Source organism: Uloborus diversus, chromosome 8 (assembly GCF_026930045.1).
Source record: "Uloborus diversus isolate 005 chromosome 8, Udiv.v.3.1, whole genome shotgun sequence".
In the NCBI taxonomy this organism is placed as follows: domain Eukaryota; kingdom Metazoa; phylum Arthropoda; class Arachnida; order Araneae; family Uloboridae; genus Uloborus; species Uloborus diversus.
Genome location: NC_072738.1, coordinates 1,122,516 through 1,144,163, shown reverse-complemented (window position 1 = coordinate 1,144,163; position 21,648 = coordinate 1,122,516). Strand labels below are relative to the sequence as shown.

Below are 21,648 nucleotides of genomic sequence, written 5' to 3'. Positions count from 1 at the left end.
CCCACCAACCAGCCCGGTGTATTAAATACACCCCATCAACTTCTTTTCATCTGCCAATGCAATTTGCATACAAATGCAGATCAATTTTGAAGATTTTTCACAAGTTAGATCAATCAGCTTTAATATTCAATATGATTTATACATTTTCATGAGTTATGTTTTAATCGCGTTATTAATCGTTTACACTGTCATTTTATTATTTTCATGCATTTATTATACTTGTAAAAATAAATCCCAACTCTGTTATATTTATCATTCTTTCGGTGATTCTTTTTTTTTTTTTTTTTTCGGACTTTGAATAATTTCGACGAATGGTTGTCAAGACAACCAAAGTTTCGCGAATTTAATTATTTTTTGAATATTTTTCGCGAATTTGATTATTTCAATGCTTTATGAACTTGGATTATTTTTCATGATTTTGATTATTCATTTTAGAGTTCGAATATTTTTTACATTCAGGTCTTAGACTAATTCGACGTCTTTCGTTCTTTTGATTATTTTCGAGCGTTTTCAAACTTTAAATATTTTTCACAAAACTTTTTTTTTTTCATAGTACCAATCAGCTTTAATATTCAATATGATTTATACATTTTCATGAGTTATGTTTTAATCGCGTTATTAATCGTTTACACTGTCATTTTATTATTTTCATGCATTTATTATACTTGTAAAAATAAATCCCAACTCTGTTATATTTATCATTCTTTCGGTGATTCTTTTTTTTTTTTTTCGGACTTTGAATAATTTCGACGAATGGTTGTCAAGACAACCAAAGTTTCGCGAATTTAATTATTTTTATTTTACAGAGTGTCGGGAATCGAACACCCAAACTTTGAGTTAGCAAAAACGTATGCTAACCACTATGCTATATTTCCCATTACACTTTCAGTCTTAATGTGAATCTGTACCATGACAACGAATATTACAATTAAATTAATTTTAAAACCATCAGTTAATTCACTCTTTAGTACTAATCATGGCATATCATTAACTGTATTTCAGCTCATAATTGAAACTATCATCATTATTATTATTTTTCATAATAACAAAGTTTTCACTTAAGTAAAGATTTATTTAAATACAACCCATTCGAGATTTTAGATTTGGTTCAACGCTTTGTGGACTTGAAATATATTTTAAACTTTGATTTTCTTTTTCATGCATTTCAAACTTTATCATTTTTATTTTTTCTAACTTGTTAAATTTTCTTAACTAATTTCTTTTTCTTTGTCAAATTGACAAATATTTTTTCTAACTTGTAAAAATTTCGAAGAAATAATTTTCTTAACTAATTTTTTTTTTTTGACTTTCATACAACAAAATATTTTTTCTTACTTGTTAAATTTTCGAAGAAATAATTAACTTAAATATTCTTTCACACATTTTGAACTTTAACGTTTTTTCCTGTCATTTAGCACTTTGATTTTTTTTTTAACTATTTTAGCGTTTTTCAATTATTTTCAGTCTTTAACTATTTTCTTAACTTTTTAGTCTTCAACTAATTTCAAGCATTTCAGACTTAGATTATTTTTTCGTGATTTCGATTTTTTTTTTAGTATATTTTAGAGTTTGATCATTTTCTCGCTTGTTTTTACTTTATCGTTTTTTTCCGATATTTTTAAACTTAGAAATTTTTCACAAGTAGTGACAGGAATCGAACCTTCAAATTTTTCAAAACGTTATCATGTCTTCAATTTTTGCAATCATGTCAAACTTGCAATCAATTTACTCGTAGTAGTAATTAACACTTATCATTAACAAATTTTCTCAGATTTTAAAAAATCAACTTAATTAATTTTTTCCAGTAAGCAAATTGCGCACTCAAGTTACATTTTATCACTACATATGCTTTTCAAGAGTTTTATTGAATTTATCACATTTTATTTAATTATTTTTTGATTAGTATTAAACTTAGTCATTTTATCGCTTAGTATTTAACTTAATCATTTTCTTGCTTGTTTTTACTTTATCGTTTTTTTTCCCCGTTATTTTTAAACTTAGAAATTTTTCACAATTAGTAACAGGAATCGAACACACAAATTTTTCGAAACATTATCAAGTCTACAATTTTCATCCAACTAAGTTAATTTAAAAACTTGCAATCAATTTACTCTTAGTAGTAATTAACACTTATCATTATCAAATTTTCACGATTTTAAAAAAATCAACTTATTTAATTTTTTTCCAGTAAGCAAATTTCGCACTCAAGTTACATTTCATCACTTTATATGCTTTTCAAGAGTTTCATTTAATTTATCACATTTTATTTAATCAACTCTATTAATTATTTTTTGATTAGTATTTAACTTAGTCATTTTATCGCATAGTGGTTTACTTTATTATTATTTTTTTTTCATACAAGCACTCTTGTTAGAATAAAACAAAATTTTCAACCTTCATGAATTAGAATCACTTTGACTATTTCATTTTCCCAATAATATTTTACTTTAACAACTAATTTCTTTAACAAAATCGATATCATTTATTTTAGTCTTTATCCTTTTCGAACGATACATTCAAATGGACAGCTATACGTTAGATTAAGAAACTTAATCTAAAATTTGACAAATTAAGTTAAAGCTAAATACTGACTAAAATTAAGTACAAAAGACTAACCTTTTTGGGGTGAAATCTCTCAAGTACCAGCTATCGCGAAGTTATTTAAAAACAGTGAATGAAATTGTAATAAGTGGATTGTTAATTATAACTCAATCTCACAAATTACAACTACACGCATGTTTTATTTGAAATCGCTGCATACGGCTGTTTGCCCATCGTCGATTTGCAGAAGGCATGCCGTAAAATCGCAAATCAACTCGGCTGTTGAAAAAAACTACCGTAATCCTACAGCACTTCGGATGGTCCACACACAACGGTGCGAATTGAGGAAATGACTTTATCAATATTTCTATCTACCCTTTACCGATAACAGATAACAAACCCCACGTGCGAGTATGATTCACCCCTTAGCAAGTACGTCTTGTAAGTGATGTCACTGTTTCTGACCAATTAAAATTAGTTCACGTTTCTCAAATATCAAGCACATAGATCGACAATAGTCTGATGTCAGGTTTTCCAAACAAAATTTTAGATTTTAATTCGTAGTTTCGAATTAATTTCTTTTTCATTTCAAACTTATAAAAAAAAATTTCGAGCTTGTAAGAATATTTCTTTCAAAAACAGATTTTTGATTCAAAACAGTATTTTTTCAAACTTGTAATATTTTTCTACTTAGAAAATGAAATCAAAAATTTTTGTTTTCTTTAATCATATAAAATGTTTTTAAGAAATAATTTCTCAAACTTGTAATATTTTTCCACTAATTAAAAAAAAATCAATTTTTTTCAATCATATAAAAATAAATTTTTAATCTTACAACAATAAATTTTTCCGCAAAAATATTTTTTTCAAATCAAAATAATAATAATATTTTTGTAACATATTATTTTTTTTCTTTTCAATCTTTTTTTTTTTTTCGCAAAACTATTTTCTTTTTTTTTTTTTTTTTCAAAAATTTTCAAACTTACAAAATAAAATTTTTTCAACTGAATCTTTAAACGAAATGCTTTAATTAAATTTAAAACTCAATATCACTTTACTCTTAGTATTAATAACCAATAGCACTTAACCATTTACTCTTTGCACTCTAAGTATTAATTAACACACATGCATTAGAAATAATAATAATAATGTTTAAGATACTTACAAATCATCTACTCAAGCTTTCAAATATCCATCTAGCATGTTATTGTTCATTCGTGTGAGGGAACTTGTAATAAAACTTTACACATCAACCGAAATTATAAGCGAAAATATCACATTTTTAGCACTTAATATAATCCTACAATTAACAAATTGGTTTTAACTTTGAATTTAAGAAAAATAAAAACAATTACACACTTAGTAACATATCTATCGATGTATATTATTTCATGACAAATCACAAATAGGTGAGGATCTTTTATCGATCATGTGACCAACTAAGTTAAGAAAGAGCGTTCTTATCTCATATGAGAATTTAAAAGTCTTTAATATTTCTCTTTAATGTAAGTGTATTGATACGTACGAGTTTGTGTATGTGAATATAACTGTGTATTGTTTTCAAACCATTGACATGTTTAAGCTTTACGGTTCTAATTTTGACTTTCCACTTAGCATTAGTCGAAGTCCTTCGCATGTATTAAACTATAGAAATATTACAAAAATTATATTTTCACTCAGTCTTAATTACAAAACCATACAATAAGATGAAGACAACACCGATAGTATAAAGATTACTTGCAATAAAGTGCATATAAAAAATATATGTAAGAGTGATTTCAAAGTATAATCCATCAACCATATTCAACAACTCAATCAAAACACAAGTCTCTTTTAAAATGATAAACACAATTTATTCACACACACAGTAAAAGACAATTAAAAAATATATGTAAGAGTGATTTCAAAGTATAATCCATCAACCATATTCAACAACTCAATCAAAACACAAGTCTCTTTTAAAATGATAAACACAATTTATTCACACACACAGTAAAAGACAATTAAAAAAACTTTCATCTTTAAGTAAAACTCTTCAAAACTTTCAAGCGTATTTTTAACATCGATTGCATCAAATAAATCAGACACATGACATTTTAAACATGGACTATCAACATTCAAAGTAACGAAGTCACGAGTCAAGTTTTCCCAATTAACATTAAAAAGAGCCTGTTCGAAAAAAGTGTCGAACTTTCGACCCCTTGTTAATGATTCACATTCATGCACTCTCTCTCATGTAAAAAATGAATCCATTTTTACAATCCACACATTCTTTTTTAGAAAGGTAGTTTATGTTGCATATGAGCTCATCAAATAGTCACTTACGTAGAGAATCAGCCAGTTTACGAACTTCTTGTGATGTATATGTGCTGATTTTATCACATCGACAATCACAGGGATATTTTTTCTCAATTTCCGAAAGGATGTACTCTTTTAGAGTATAAGTCATAAGTTTGTCTTTGACACTACGTGAGATACAAGGGGACGCGTAGCACAATTTGTCAATCTGGCTTTCCAAAAGTAGAATTCTATCAGGCATCAACTGGAACACTTCTCGTTTCAGTTTGAACAATCTTTGCACACTAACACAGATGTTACCATTCGCACTCGACTCTCCTTTTTTTTATAACAAAAGCGAAATCACGGTCTTCGATTAATTTTTGATTTATATTTTTACGTAGGCTTGAAATAAGTGATCTCCACACATCTGGTTCTAAGGAAATACCATCCTTAGTTGGTCGAAGAATACCATCTTTCCCACACGTATATCTTCTAATATGCACGCATGTACGTTTCCGAAAAGTATTCACCTAAAGTGAAAATACAATCACCCAAGTGTATCATATCATCAGGCTGTGGAGAAGCCTCAGTGTTCATTTTCATGTTCGTTGCATCCCATCTGTTCATCTTCAGGCTTCAAAGTTTCAGAATGATTTTCACCAGCCTTAGTCATTCTTAACTCTCATAGGATTAAGAGTCACAATACTAAAACAACTTCCTGCGAACTTAAAAAATAAATCAAACTAGGTTTTAACACTAGCGGGTGAAGAAAAATCCTAAGTACATAGAATAAAATTTCACGACGTCTTTCAAAGCTCAGAATCACTCTGAAAATGATTCTCCAAACATCCACTATAAACCAATGAATATTCACTTTAACCAATGAGAAGTGTACATAAATCTCTTGCTACTGACGTCATAGAATATCACACGAACTTTTGAGCAGAATTGAGTTGTTTTACAAAGTATTCAGATTTTTAGAAAATGCCAACACTTTGACTTCCAAATTCATCCTGACCTACTACGAGTAATTTTAAGATGATAGCAGGTTTTCACATCACACCGAATGTCGATGACGGTTTAGCATCTCATGCAAATTGACATGATCAATTACACGTGATTGACCATGTCATGCGCGAGATGCGAAACCGTCATCGACATTCGGTGTGATGTGAAAACCTGCTATCATCTTAAAATTACTCGTAGTAGGTCAGGATGAATTTGGAAGTCAAAGTGTTGGCATTTTCTAAAAATCTGAATACTGTGTAAAACAACTCAATTCTGCTCAAAAGTTCGTGTGATATTCTATGACGTCAGTAGCAAGAGATTTATGTACACTTCTCATTGGTTAAAGTGAATATTCATTGGTTTATAGTGGATGTTTGGAGAATCATTTTCAGAGTGATTCTGAGCTTTGAAAGACGTCGTGAAATTTTATTCTATGTACTTAGGATTTTTCTTCACCCGCTAGTGTTAAAACCTAGTTTGATTTATTTTTTAAGTTCGCAGGAAGTTGTTTTAGTATTGTGACTCTTAATCCTATGAGAGTTAAGAATGACTAAGGCTGGTGAAAATCATTCTGAAACTTTGAAGCCTGAAGATGAACAGATGGGATGCAACGAACATGAAAATGAACACTGAGGCTTCTCCACAGCCTGATGATATGATACACTTGGGTGATTGTATTTTCACTTTAGGTGAATACTTTTCGGAAACGTACATGCGTGCATATTAGAAGATATACGTGTGGGAAAGATGGTATTCTTCGACCAACTAAGGATGGTATTTCCTTAGAACCAGATGTGTGGAGATCACTTATTTCAAGCCTACGTAAAAATATAAATCAAAAATTAATCGAAGACCGTGATTTCGCTTTTGTTATAAAAAAAAGGAGAGTCGAGTGCGAATGGTAACATCTGTGTTAGTGTGCAAAGATTGTTCAAACTGAAACGAGAAGTGTTCCAGTTGATGCCTGATAGAATTCTACTTTTGGAAAGCCAGATTGACAAATTGTGCTACGCGTCCCCTTGTATCTCACGTAGTGTCAAAGACAAACTTATGACTTATACTCTAAAAGAGTACATCCTTTCGGAAATTGAGAAAAAATATCCCTGTGATTGTCGATGTGATAAAATCAGCACATATACATCACAAGAAGTTCGTAAACTGGCTGATTCTCTACGTAAGTGACTATTTGATGAGCTCATATGCAACATAAACTACCTTTCTAAAAAAGAATGTGTGGATTGTAAAAATGGATTCATTTTTTACATGAGAGAGAGTGCATGAATGTGAATCATTAACAAGGGGTCGAAAGTTCGACACTTTTTTCGAACAGGCTCTTTTTAATGTTAATTGGGAAAACTTGACTCGTGACTTCGTTACTTTGAATGTTGATAGTCCATGTTTAAAATGTCATGTGTCTGATTTATTTGATGCAATCGATGTTAAAAATACGCTTGAAAGTTTTGAAGAGTTTTACTTAAAGATGGAAGTTTTTTTAATTGTCTTTTACTGTGTGTGTGAATAAATTGTGTTTATCATTTTAAAAGAGACTTGTGTTTTGATTGAGTTGTTGAATATGGTTGATGGATTATACTTTGAAATCACTCTTACATATATTTTTTAATTGTCTTTTACTGTGTGTGTGAATAAATTGTGTTTATCATTTTAAAAGAGACTTGTGTTTTGATTGAGTTGTTGAATATGGTTGATGGATTATACTTTGAAATCACTCTTACATATATTTTTTATATGCACTTTATTGTAAGTAATCTTTATACTATCGGTGTTGTCTTCATCTTATTGTATGGTTTTGTAATTAAGACTGAGTGAAAATATAATTTTTGTAATATTTCTATAGTTTAATACATGCGAAGGACTTCGACTAATGCTAAGTGGAAAGTCAAAATTAGAACCGTAAAGCTTAAACATGTCAATGGTTTGAAAACAATACACAGTTATATTCACATACACAAACTCGTACGTATCAGTACACTTACATTAAAGAGAAATATTAAAGACTTATAAATTCTCATATGAGATAAGAACGCTCTTTCTTAACTTAGTTGGTCACATGATCGATAAAAGATCCTCACCTATTTGTGATTTGTCATGAAATAATATACATCGATAGATATGTTACTAAGTGTGTAATTGTTTTTATTTTTCTTAAATTCAAAGTTAAAACCAATTTGTTAATTGTAGGATTATATTAAGTGCTAAAAATGTGATATTTTCGCTTATAATTTCGGTTGATGTGTAAAGTTTTATTACAAGTTCCCTCACACGAATGAACAATAACATGCTAGATGGATATTTGAAAGCTTGAGTAGATGATTTGTAAGTATCTTAAACATTATTATTATTATTTCTAATGCATGTGTGTTAATTAATACTTAGAGTGCAAAGAGTAAATGGTTAAGTGCTATTGGTTATTAATACTAAGAGTAAAGTGATATTGAGTTTGAAATTTAATTAAAGCATTTCGTTTAAAGATTCAGTTGAAAAAATTTTATTTTGTAAGTTTGAAAATTTTTGAAAAAAAAAAGAAAATAGTTTTGCGAAAAAAAAAAGATTGAAAAGAAAAAAAATAATATGTTACAAAAATATTATTATTATTTTGATTTGAAAAAAATATTTTTGCGGAAAAATTTATTGTTGTAAGATTAAAAATTTATTTTTATATGATTGAAAAAAATTGATTTTTTTTTTAATTAGTGGAAAAATATTACAAGTTTGAGAAATTATTTCTTAAAAACATTTTATATGATTAAAGAAAACAAAAATTTTTGATTTCATTTTCTAAGTAGAAAAATATTACAAGTTTGAAAAAATACTGTTTTGAATCAAAAATCTGTTTTTGAAAGAAATATTCTTACAAGCTCGAAATTTTTTTTTATAAGTTTGAAATGAAAAAGAAATTAATTCGAAACTACGAATTAAAATCTAAAATTTTGTTTGGAAAACCTGACATCAGACTATTGTCGATCTATGTGCTTGATATTTGAGAAACGTGAACTAATTTTAATTGGTCAGAAACAGTGACATCACTTACAAGACGTACTTGCTAAGGGGTGAATCATACTCGCACGTGGGGTTTGTTATCTGTTATCGGTAAAGGGTAGATAGAAATATTGATAAAGTCATTTCCTCAATTCGCACCGTTTTGTGTGGACCATCCGAAGTGCTGTAGGATTACGGTAGTTTTTTTCAACAGCCGAGTTGATTTGCGATTTTACGGCATGCCTTCTGCAAATCGACGATGGGCAAACAGCCGTATGCAGCGATTTCAAATAAAACATGCGTGTAGTTGTAATTTGTGAGATTGAGTTATAATTAACAATCCACTTATTACAATTTCATTCACTGTTTTTAAATAACTTCGCGATAGCTGGTACTTGAGAGATTTCACCCCAAAAAGGTTAGTCTTTTGTACTTAATTTTAGTCAGTATTTAGCTTTAACTTAATTTGTCAAATTTTAGATTAAGTTTCTTAATCTAACGTATAGCTGTCCATTTGAATGTATCGTTCGAAAAGGATAAAGACTAAAATAAATGATATCGATTTTGTTAAAGAAATTAGTTGTTAAAGTAAAATATTATTGGGAAAATGAAATAGTCAAAGTGATTCTAATTCATGAAGGTTGAAAATTTTGTTTTATTCTAACAAGAGTGCTTGTATGAAAAAAAAATAATAATAAAGTAAACCACTATGCGATAAAATGACTAAGTTAAATACTAATCAAAAAATAATTAATAGAGTTGATTAAATAAAATGTGATAAATTAAATGAAACTCTTGAAAAGCATATAAAGTGATGAAATGTAACTTGAGTGCGAAATTTGCTTACTGGAAAAAAATTAAATAAGTTGATTTTTTTAAAATCGTGAAAATTTGATAATGATAAGTGTTAATTACTACTAAGAGTAAATTGATTGCAAGTTTTTAAATTAACTTAGTTGGATGAAAATTGTAGACTTGATAATGTTTCGAAAAATTTGTGTGTTCGATTCCTGTTACTAATTGTGAAAAATTTCTAAGTTTAAAAATAACGGGGAAAAAAACGATAAAGTAAAAACAAGCAAGAAAATGATTAAGTTAAATACTAAGCGATAAAATGACTAAGTTTAATACTAATCAAAAAATAATTAAATAAAATGTGATAAATTCAATAAAACTCTTGAAAAGCATATGTAGTGATAAAATGTAACTTGAGTGCGCAATTTGCTTACTGGAAAAAATTAATTAAGTTGATTTTTTAAAATCTGAGAAAATTTGTTAATGATAAGTGTTAATTACTACTACGAGTAAATTGATTGCAAGTTTGACATGATTGCAAAAATTGAAGACATGATAACGTTTTGAAAAATTTGAAGGTTCGATTCCTGTCACTACTTGTGAAAAATTTCTAAGTTTAAAAATATCGGAAAAAAACGATAAAGTAAAAACAAGCGAGAAAATGATCAAACTCTAAAATATACTAAAAAAAAATCGAAATCACGAAAAAATAATCTAAGTCTGAAATGCTTGAAATTAGTTGAAGACTAAAAAGTTAAGAAAATAGTTAAAGACTGAAAATAATTGAAAAACGCTAAAATAGTTTTAAAAAAAATCAAAGTGCTAAATGACAGGAAAAAACGTTAAAGTTCAAAATGTGTGAAAGAATATTTAAGTTAATTATTTCTTCGAAAATTTAACAAGTAAGAAAAAATATTTTGTTGTATGAAAGTCAAAAAAAAAAAATTAGTTAAGAAAATTATTTCTTCGAAATTTTTACAAGTTAGAAAAAATATTTGTCAATTTGACAAAGAAAAAGAAATTAGTTAAGAAAATTTAACAAGTTAGAAAAAATAAAAATGATAAAGTTTGAAATGCATGAAAAAGAAAATCAAAGTTTAAAATATATTTCAAGTCCACAAAGCGTTGAACCAAATCTAAAATCTCGAATGGGTTGTATTTAAATAAATCTTTACTTAAGTGAAAACTTTGTTATTATGAAAAATAATAATAATGATGATAGTTTCAATTATGAGCTGAAATACAGTTAATGATATGCCATGATTAGTACTAAAGAGTGAATTAACTGATGGTTTTAAAATTAATTTAATTGTAATATTCGTTGTCATGGTACAGATTCACATTAAGACTGAAAGTGTAATGGGAAATATAGCATAGTGGTTAGCATACGTTTTTGCTAACTCAAAGTTTGGGTGTTCGATTCCCGACACTCTGTAAAATAAAAATAATTAAATTCGCGAAACTTTGGTTGTCTTGACAACCATTCGTCGAAATTATTCAAAGTCCGAAAAAAAAAAAAAAAAGAATCACCGAAAGAATGATAAATATAACAGAGTTGGGATTTATTTTTACAAGTGTAATAAATGCATGAAAATAATATAATGACAGTGTAAACGATTAATAACGCGATTAAAACATAACTCATGAAAATGTATAAATCATATTGAATATTAAAGCTGATTGGTACTATGAAAAAAAAAAAGTTTTGTGAAAAATATTTAAAGTTTGGAAACGCTCGAAAATAATCAAAAGAACGAAAGACGTCGAATTAGTCTAAGACCTGAATGTAAAAAATATTCGAACTCTAAAATGAATAATCAAATTCATGAAAAATAATCCAAGTTCATAAAGCATTGAAATAATCAAATTCGCGAAAAATATTCAAAAAATAATTAAATTCGCGAAACTTTGGTTGTCTTGACAACCATTCGTCGAAATTATTCAAAGTCCGAAAAAAAAAAAAAGAATCACGGAAAGAATGATAAATATAACAGAGTTGGGATTTATTTTTACAAGTACAATAAATGCATGAAAATAATAAAATGACAGTGTAAACGATTAATAACGCGATTAAAACATAACTCATGAAAATGTATAAATCATATTGAATATTAAAGCTGATTGATCTAACTTGTGAAAAATCTTCAAAATTGATCTGCATTTCTATGCAAATTGCATTGGCAGATGAAAAGAAGTTGATGGGGTGTATTTAATACACCGGGCTGGTTGGTGGGACCGTCAACTTAAAACATAAATTTATTTTGTAACAAAGTTCAGAAACGTGGGGAAAATCTTTCACGGTAAAAAAAAAAACGACAAAGTCCAGTATGTTTGTAAAAAAAAAAAAACACTGGAAATAGCTCTGTACAACTTCATGAGGATGGCATGACAAAAAGTATCACACATTCTTATGACAACAATTGTGACGTTTTGTCATACCCTAAACAGGTTGCCACTCGAAAACCATCGTATAAGGTTACGGAAAAATATTCTAAGTCCAAAAACTTTTCACGGTAAAAACGACAAAGTCTAAAAATATCCCTGTAACCTTTCACGGTAAAAACGCGAGCAAAAACGAGGAAGAGCAAAAACTCGAGCGAAAATGTAGCCGAGCGAAAACGAGGAAGGGCGAAAATGTAGCCGAGCGAAAACGAGGAAGGGCGAAATCTCGGGAAAAAAAGCCTCGTCACCTTCTTCAAGATTCAGGCGCAATCGTCAGGGGGTGGGAGGAAGTGTTAGGAGGAAGAGGAAGAGTGGGAGGGGGGTCGGCAGGGGGTGGAGGGGCAATGCATTGCCCGATTGCCCCTCCTGCCGCAGAACTGTCCTTTTCCCACTACTGCTCTTCTCTTCTGCCCGAAATCCATCCTCGCTAAGCGAATGGAACTTGAGTCTCTCAAGTAGTATTAATAACAACAACAACAATGAATATAAAAAATGTATTTAACTTTAATTTGAACTTTTGTAAGTTAAACGTATTCTTCTTAACTTACGCGTGAATTTGGTCATTGGTTTTAAATACTACTTCCATCCAAACGGATGAACAAGAAAAATAAACAGTAATCAATGTTCTTTGAGTGAAAACTTGGCGCAAAAGATTGATTATATGATAGGCTCATGATAGCATACCTGATTCAATTAGTTTTCTGTAAAATTAAGCTTTGGACAAAAACGCTAAGTTTACGGATGGTGGATTCTTTGTTTCACATAAGTTTACGCGCAGTTACGTTACGTGTATTATTTACCTTTTCAGAGTCTGGCATACCATGTGTCCCAAGCAATCAAACCGGAAGATTTCAAGAAAATGGATACGGAAGTAAGTATGCAATATTTTTTTTTTTATTTATGCAGAGCAAAATGTTGACATTAAATTTCCAATGATTTACTGCGATTTCATAACATCTGAAAAGAATACCAACAATAATGGACATTACTAGGATTAAAAACGCTTGAGCTGACGTATCAAACATTCATTTACAGGTTATTTTTGACCACTGGTTAGATGGAATGGCGGGCATTTGATTTACAGGTGGAAACGGACGTATCTCTTAGTTTGCTGGGATGCCAGCTTGCTGCATAGATGTGTTTAACCTCTAAATTAAACAGAGTAACATATTGAAATAAACGATAGACGCGCTGTAAATTTTCCTTCCCCCCTGATTCAGATATAATGTACTTAATTGGCCGACTAATTCCATTTCTAACGGGCTCAGACAGTATGTGTACTTTTTTCAATAAAAAAGAAATGTGTTTCTCTCAAGAAATGATAAACACAAAATTCATTTATGCAGTTTGTTTTCGTAAAAGATCGTTACTATGATTGAAACGCTTAATAATATTTTACAAGCATTCAAAACATTTCTAAACAGTCTTTTTAATATGAGTTCTAATGATCAGAATTTTTATTTATAGTGCGAACTAATTTTCACCGTCCTGAGGAAATGTACATCAGTGTATTTTAGGCAAGAGCGTTAGCGTTGGATCAATCAAAACATATTGACTGATTGTGAGGATTGGAGTTAGAGTTAGTTATTTATTTATCCCAGGAATCAATTTTCAATCTCAAAACCCCTTAGCTTTGTTACAAGGTCATTTACAATAACAACTTGACAATAACGTGAATTAAAAATGCAATTTTCTTGAAAAAATTGAGTAGCGTTTGATCCAAAAGAAGGTCCCTGGTGCTGGTTATAACTGAAAAAGGTAAAACTAAATGTTCTACACCAGCTTTTCTCAACCTTTTTTTGGCCTACGGACCGGTAAAAATCTGTGAAAACATTTGCGAGCTGGTCGTTTTTAAGACAAAATTCTTGACTAGGTATGAACGACGTTCGAATGAAATTGACTATAATGATACAGGGTGTCCAGCAAAGGAATCCCTGGTTTCAAAATTAAATATCTCGAAAACAAAGGACGACATTGGAATAAAATAAACGGTATGTTTATTGTGAAACCCATAGAAATCACATACTGGAACTTGTAAATTAGTTTTAAAAAGTTCCAACAGATGGCGCTGCACGCTGTAATTGCAATAAAAGTCGCCATGAATAGTGCTGCGAAGAGGTTGGACGATAATATCTAGCGTATATGTAAGCATATCTGGGAGACTAAACTACTGCTGAAACAACTAACCTCTTCACAGCACTATTTATATAAACTCCTATTGCAATTACATTGTGCAGCGCCACCTGTTGGCAGTTTTTAAAACTAATTTACAAGTTCCTGTATATGATTTTTATGGGTTTCACAGTAAACATGCCGTTTATTTTATTCCAATATCGTCCTTTGTTTCCGAGATATTTAATTTTGAAACCAGGGAGTCCTTTGCTGGACACCCTGTATATTTATTAATATTTACTAATAATCACTTTTAAGTTGTTAAGATAAATAATCGCTATGATGACGACATACCGTTGTAAGGGTCCACAATCAGTGCCTGATCCATGACTGATAACTTTATTTACCTTATTTGATAAGTTTTATTTTGTTGTCTTTACAACTTGGAAATTTTCTGGCCTTGTGAAGGGAAGGAGTTATCAATGTCGAATATGCTTCATTCATCGAATACCAGATATAGTCGGCCTTCAATCCCACTTAATCATAGATAAATTCTGTATTGTTTCACTGAAAAATCGACCTTTCAGTTTCTGATGAGAAAAAAAAAATCTTTGAAAAGATTTATTCTTTGATTACAGTTCTCATCCGCGGACGTTTAAAAGAAAAATAAACAGAACATCCTAAAATTCACTAAAAAGTTTATTTTTAGGGAAAGATGTTTCATAATCGCTATTTCAATTTGCAGATAAAACTTGATTTATTCTTAACTAGTGGTACCCGCACGGTTTTGCCCGTAGTAGAAAATTAAAAGGTCATTTGGTTCGCCTGTATTTTTACAAATAATGGATGATGAATTTCTCGCCAATTCGCTATGTTAATTTTTTTGCCCATGGTCGCATACGGTAGTTTGCTCCTCCTCGTTTTGGTAATTTGCTAGTCCACGTTATTGTGATTTGTTCGTCCACGTTATGATAATTTGCTCAGTAAAATGTTCTTAAAATTGGAATAGAAAACAACAAAATCGAATTTTCGAAAAATCGCTTCGAGGAGCTCAGCCCTATGCTACGAACTAATTTTGTGCCAAATTTTATGAAAATCGGCCGTACAGTCAAGGCGCTGTGTGCGTAACAGAGATCCAGAGAGACAGATATCCAGACTTTTTTTTTTCAGCTTTATTATTAGTAACGAAGATAGCATCAGGAAATATTTTCATGAGTTTAAAATTAGGGGTACGATACTCAGCTATACCCAGAAACCCAGTTAAGTAGGTATATGTTAGAAAAATTACGCTTTCATCAAAATTTCAGATACTCAGCATTGTATGCGTACTGTGCAAGTTGCGTTAAAATATAAGTCAACGTTCAACAGTATTTTTTTCATGTTACATTTAGTTGTCAAAATGTAGCTTATTTGCTTGGAAACGGAATGAAGTAGGCATGAAGCATGCAGTTTTACCACAAAAAGGACACCAAGCTATTTTTATGAAATCATTTTCGGAAAGTATCATTTTTATTGAAATGTTTTGCAGATATGTTTTTTTTTTTTTTTTTTTTTTTTTTGCTGTCCTAAAACTGAGCTGTAGCTGAAAAAAATCTATTATTTGTTGTGCAATTCAAGAAGTTTTGAAACTCGTGTAATGTGCAATGTTACAGTTATTGTCCCTCATTGTACAGTGACTAAAATTGAACCTCTACGTGAAAGTCGAGTGACGGACAGATGAGGGTCTCGTTAGGGTCACAAAACGTGAATGTAAAGTCCCTAACAGGTAGCGTAATCATTCGAATTTCAGTGGCACCTTCACAAAACGGCGTTGTAGTGACGTCTTCATAATATCACAAAGTGACGTTACAGTGACGTCTGCACATTGTCAGAAAGTGACTGGTGTCTATTAGTTAATGCAGCAACGGTCGCAGTGAAGTCACGTGACGCAGTGAAGTGACGGTGAAAAGCTATCTTGTTTTTTTTTTCGAACGGACTAACGGACTCATGAGTACAAAAAACAGATGGTAAAATGTTTTCTTGGCTTTTATTATTTTTTTCAAACGGAGAATATTATTTCTGAGTTATAACAATATCCGTTCTTCTGATAATACACTAATAATTTTTATCTGCAGTGGCACGTATTGATTTGCATTTTACACAGCCGAACATATTTTAAGCGTATCAAATTCAGAACATTAGTAACTTTTTATTTATAAGTTCTTACAGGAAGTTTTCTCTTGATAAAACCAATATAGTTGTCAATCATTGCTTCTCAACAGAGTAGAAATATTTTTCATTTTCTTCAGCGCAAGCTTTCCCATTTAAAATCGACATGCTTATATACAAGTAACAGTTATTCATTGTATCATAAGTTTATTTGCACCAAGTGTAGATTTCTCCTTAATCATCCAAATATGGCCTAAAACTGCATTTTTACCAATTTGATATCTTAAAACATTGTCTATAGACAACTTTAACTAACAGCCTCATGTTTCTTCTGTGAGTGCTCTTGAATTCGCCTTGAATATATATTTTTAAAAGGTCCTATATTTTATATTATGAAATGCTATGCTATGCAAATCATTTATTTATTTTAAGTTCAACATAAAATTCATTTTGAGACTTCGTGACCACTCACTTTCATTAAAATTTTTGCAAAAAAAACGAAGACCTTTAAAAGCCGATTTTGATAAATTTAAGCGAGAATATCTCCGAATGTAGAAACAGTTTCATTTTTTTAAATTGATATTCTCTTAATTTGCGCTGTTAGGGCTATTTAAATTTGTTAACTCCCAAGGAAAAAATATCTTGCTTTTTTCTAGCTCAAAGTCTTTTCAGTCCAACACAAGAATGTGAATGTGTGTGTTTGCAATTTTATCAGAACGTTTGGAATGTTTGTGAAACACTTTTAGAAATAATCTTTGTTTGATTTATTCAATTTATGGAACAATTTCTTTCTAGAAAGCCTTACAATGGCTGAAGGTGTCGACTTCTTCAGCGGGAGAAAAATTCAGAGATTTCTTGACAAAACATGGCCATAGATGTGTTAAAGAGGTAACTTCATGCGCTTTGGTATGCTTCATAAACTGTCCGAATTTTGTAAAGATACTCGGGAGCAGTTTCAACTGAGCTTGCCAAATTCTTTTCCGGTGACGCGTTTGCAATGAGCGCATTACAACTCAGTTTATGCTTTTTAATGCTTATGATGGTTTTCTTAAGAACGAAACAATGAATTTTGAACTTCGTAGAAGTTTCAACATTTAGTTGAAAGATTAAGGTAGACCGGAGCACGCTTGCGCAGTGCCCTTTTTTCAAAAGAAATATTAACTGGAGAATCAACAGCCGTAACAGATCGATGCTGCTTCCTAGCAAAAATTCTCACAAGTTTTTGAGCATCGGTCGAGCTTCGCTCTAGCATGCAGAAAGAATAATCTGTTTTTTACCAAGTTGAGTAAATTTTGTGTTGAACATTTCGAAGCTTATTGTGAATAAATAATAGTTAAAAAAGAACAAGTATATGAAAATTAGCAGAATTTTATCCTTTTTTTTTTTCAGAATTGTATTTGTATGAACTGAAATGTTATTAAATTTTTTTTGTACGTTAAAAATAAATCCAAACTTGGCAACGGGGCAAGTTTACACCTTGACGTCAGAGCACGTTTACGCACGTTCTTACTGTGTCTTACTTAAACGTGCCCCTGATACATTTTTCGATACGAATTGTCTCAAACCTTTTCAGTATTTTTCGGCTATATATATAGTTTTGAAAATTACCATTTATTTTTTAATTGAGTTACAAATTCGTATCTTATAGTTTACAATCATGTAGTGCTGCCTTCATGCCCGTTCAGCTTGCACTATTCAGTCTGTAATAAATTTGCTTTATTTTAACGATGACAAGACATTATGTTCAGAACACTAACAGAACCACGTTAGTGTTCTGAACATGCCCGTTCAGCTTACACTTTTCAGTCTGTAATAAATTTGCTTTATTTTAAAGATGGTAAGGCATTATGTTCAGAACACTAACAGAACCACGTTAGTGTTCTGAACATACCCGTTCAGCTTGCACTATTCAGTCTGTAATAAATTTGCTTTATTTTAACGATGGTAAGACATTATGTTCAGAACACTAACAGAACCACGTTAGTGTTCTGAACATACCCGTTCAGCTTGCACTATTCAGTCTGTAATAAATTTGCTTTATTTTAACGATGATAAGACATTATGCTCAGAACACTAACAGAACCACGTTAGTGTTCTGAACATGCCTGTTCAGCTTACACTATTCAGTCTGTAATAAATTTGCTTTATTTTAGCGATGATAAGACATTATGTTCAGAACACTAACAGAACCACGTTAGTGTTCTGAACATGCCCGTTCAGCTTACACTATTCAGTCTGTAATAAATTTGCTTTATTTTAGCGATGATAAGACATTATGTTCAGAACACTAACAGAACCACGTTAGATGTCAAAATAAATATTCGTAAACGTGCCACCTGTCCAGGGCAAGTTTACGTAACCGACTTGGACTCAAAATAACTTTTTTTAAAGGTTAAAAACACAAACTGAGCAACAACTGAATATACCAATTTTGACCCCATTATTTTTTTTATAAAAACGCAATGTCTAAAATTTCCTAAGTTAATACATAAAAATTAGAAAATCCATTGAAAAAAATCCCCGTAAACGGCCCCGGTCTACCCTACGTACACATACACTATAGGAACACACAAAACGCTACTTCGTGTGACTCACAAGTAACTCTACCCCAGGTGTGAATCACCGATTTGAAAAAAAAAAACTTTGCACATCGATTGAACACTTAAAAATATATAGAACACGTATTTTTGTCATCGGCAACAAACACTTTTAACGGGGTGAAATTTATCCCTAAATACTGGATAATTGGGATACTAGAAGGTAAAATATCTTCTTTTATTTTAAATTTTAATTGCAAAAATTCAAATAATGATTGAAACTTTGAAAAAACTAAAACTAAAGTTGAGGTTAAGTGAGGATTTTTCTGAAAACACTGCTTATAGGGTTATAGGGGTAAACCACCCTTCCCGATATCACTCCGTCACGGTGAATAACCCTAAAAATTAAATCTATCGTAAGATAGTCATGTTATACAGTGAAGCCTGTGTATAACGATACTGTCTATAACGATAACCTGTCTATAACAAATTTTTTTTTTTTTTTTTTTTTTTGGCCCCAGCAAAATGTCAGCACGAATAATCAAACTGTCTATTACAATATTTTTTTAGGTCTCAACAGTATTGTTGTAGACAGGTTTTACTGTATATTTAAAAAAAAAGCTCTATTTTTTATCTTTCCAAGATTTAGCTTTACTAACTCGGCTGTTCAATCGTTCTCTTAATTGAAAACCTCTTTCAAATGGAGCAAATATTCCTAGGAAACACGTTGCCAACTCATTTCTTTTTAGAAATATTGATACACGAGTACCAATTTTTTGTAGTACCTTAAAATATAATCACCATTTCTTTTCAATTGAATTCGATACTACGGTACTTTATCTGAACTAGAACCGCCACCTAGCTTTTTTGTTGCGTTGTATGGTTCAACAGTCTACGCTAATTGAAAAAAAAATATGGAATAATACAATTTCGTTAGTAACTTGTACGCTCTTTTCTAAATCAGACAAGGTAATTCAAGAAATAGGTTCTAAAAAATAGATTCAGAAAATGTTTCATCGAATCGGCTCTAGATTTTCAAAACAAAATCCTTGCCAACCACAAAATTTTTAAAACCCCTGACATTTTGGCCGCTCTGGATATTACCGAAGACAACACTAAAAATCTAGGACTGTTTGAGCTTATCTCGGACGCTTGGTAAACCTAATTGTAGGCTTTCACCACAAGATGAAAAAAGTAATGTGTTAATCATTAATAGCATTTATATACTTTCAGTGAATAAGGAACAATACTAACCATATTGGGCAGACGTTATGAAAAGATATTGCACACTGATCTTTACAAACTTTATGTGAAGGTATTTCTGAAAAAATGGTAACACTTTGTAGCAATCATTCATGGACTTGTTACTCTGTGACTAATTTTGATGAACTCTGCATCAGTAAATTGCAAATATATTGTAGAGATTTTTTAAAGAAAAATATAACCCGGGTCATTCTCCAGAAACCGTAATTTTTGAACGCAAATATTTTTCAATTTCGAAACCTTTTGCTTTCTTTTTTTTTTTTTCCATTCTTACATAAAAGTGTTACCTACTAGAAGTAACCAAAAACAATGGTCCAACTATGTTCCAATTATTTTTGTCATAAATAAAATTAAATTAAAAAAATGCCTTGTTCACGGAAATAAAAACGAGCTGATGTGTGCATCACATGACTTCCTTTTACTCCAATTTAATGTCATTTCCCCGTTATTGGCAATTTTAATGTGATTCAATTGTTTACTCTCTAAATATCACCAACAGTGGCCAAATTGAAACCAAGTTTAAAATTTAAAAAAAATGCCAAATTTGTCGCCAAGTTGGCGACAAAACTTGGTGACCAAAAGACTGGCGATATATCGCCAAGTGTCCGCCAAATGATAACATCACTTGAGTTTACATCGAAATTAACAATGATTTCCTCCCAAAAAGGGGCAAAAGACCCCCCTTAGGAACATCCGAATGCAACCAAAAGGGAAGGTGCACAACTAGGCCCCACCAGGAGTCTACGTACCAAATTTCAACTTTCTAGGACATACCGTTTTTGAGTTATGCGAGATACATACACACACACACATACGCACATACTTACGTACATACAGACGTCACGAGAAAACTCGTTGTAATTAACTCGGGGGTAGTCAAAATGGATATTTCGGGTCTCTGTTGGCTCCTAGGCATATATCCACGTGTGGTCGGGTCGAAAAAAAAAACTCAACATTTATTCGGGGGTGAGAAAAATGGAAATTAAGGCCAATTTTTGAGTAAAAATTTTTTCGCGAATACAATACTTCCTTTTTTGTAAAAGAAAGTAAAAAAGAAAACATTTTTTTAATGTTTGAAAAATTGAGGCCAATTTAATATCAAAGTACTAATTTTGTTAATTGTGCAAACAATGAGTTATTTTAATGAACAGTTGGAATCTAATATTATGCTCTCTTAATATAAGTACGGCTTAATCAGTAGTTATCCTTTTGGTTCAAATGTGTGTTAAAATAGTATTTAATAAATTTGAGAATATACTGGCAATTTATAATTGTGGTAGAATGCCTAAGATTGATGTATTTCCCCTCCGTCAGTTATTTTCACCTCAGAAATAATGATATTGATAAGGTCTGTCACGGAGGTGAGATTCACGGAGGTGAGGAATTTTCCATTAATATAGGCCTAATTCATTCATTTTTCACGGAAAAAAAAAGGTTTTTCTTCGTTGCTACAATCTGCACATGTTAAGCATATGAAAACATGTTCACTTCCTTTTACAAAAAAAGGAAGTATTGTATTCGCGTA

At 30.8% G+C, this 21,648-nt stretch overlaps 1 protein-coding gene across 1 annotated transcript in view; it reads left to right on the top strand.

The window, feature by feature from the left end:
* The window catches only part of LOC129227859 (putative phosphoenolpyruvate synthase), a 177,501-nt gene that overhangs the window by 114,003 nt on the left and 41,850 nt on the right, over positions 1-21,648 (top strand). Inside the window, exons 23-24 of the mRNA XM_054862478.1 lie at positions 12,872-12,934; positions 17,119-17,211. Coding sequence (XP_054718453.1) covers positions 12,872-12,934; positions 17,119-17,211 — 156 coding nt within the window. The remainder of the gene's footprint in view (positions 1-12,871; positions 12,935-17,118; positions 17,212-21,648) is intronic.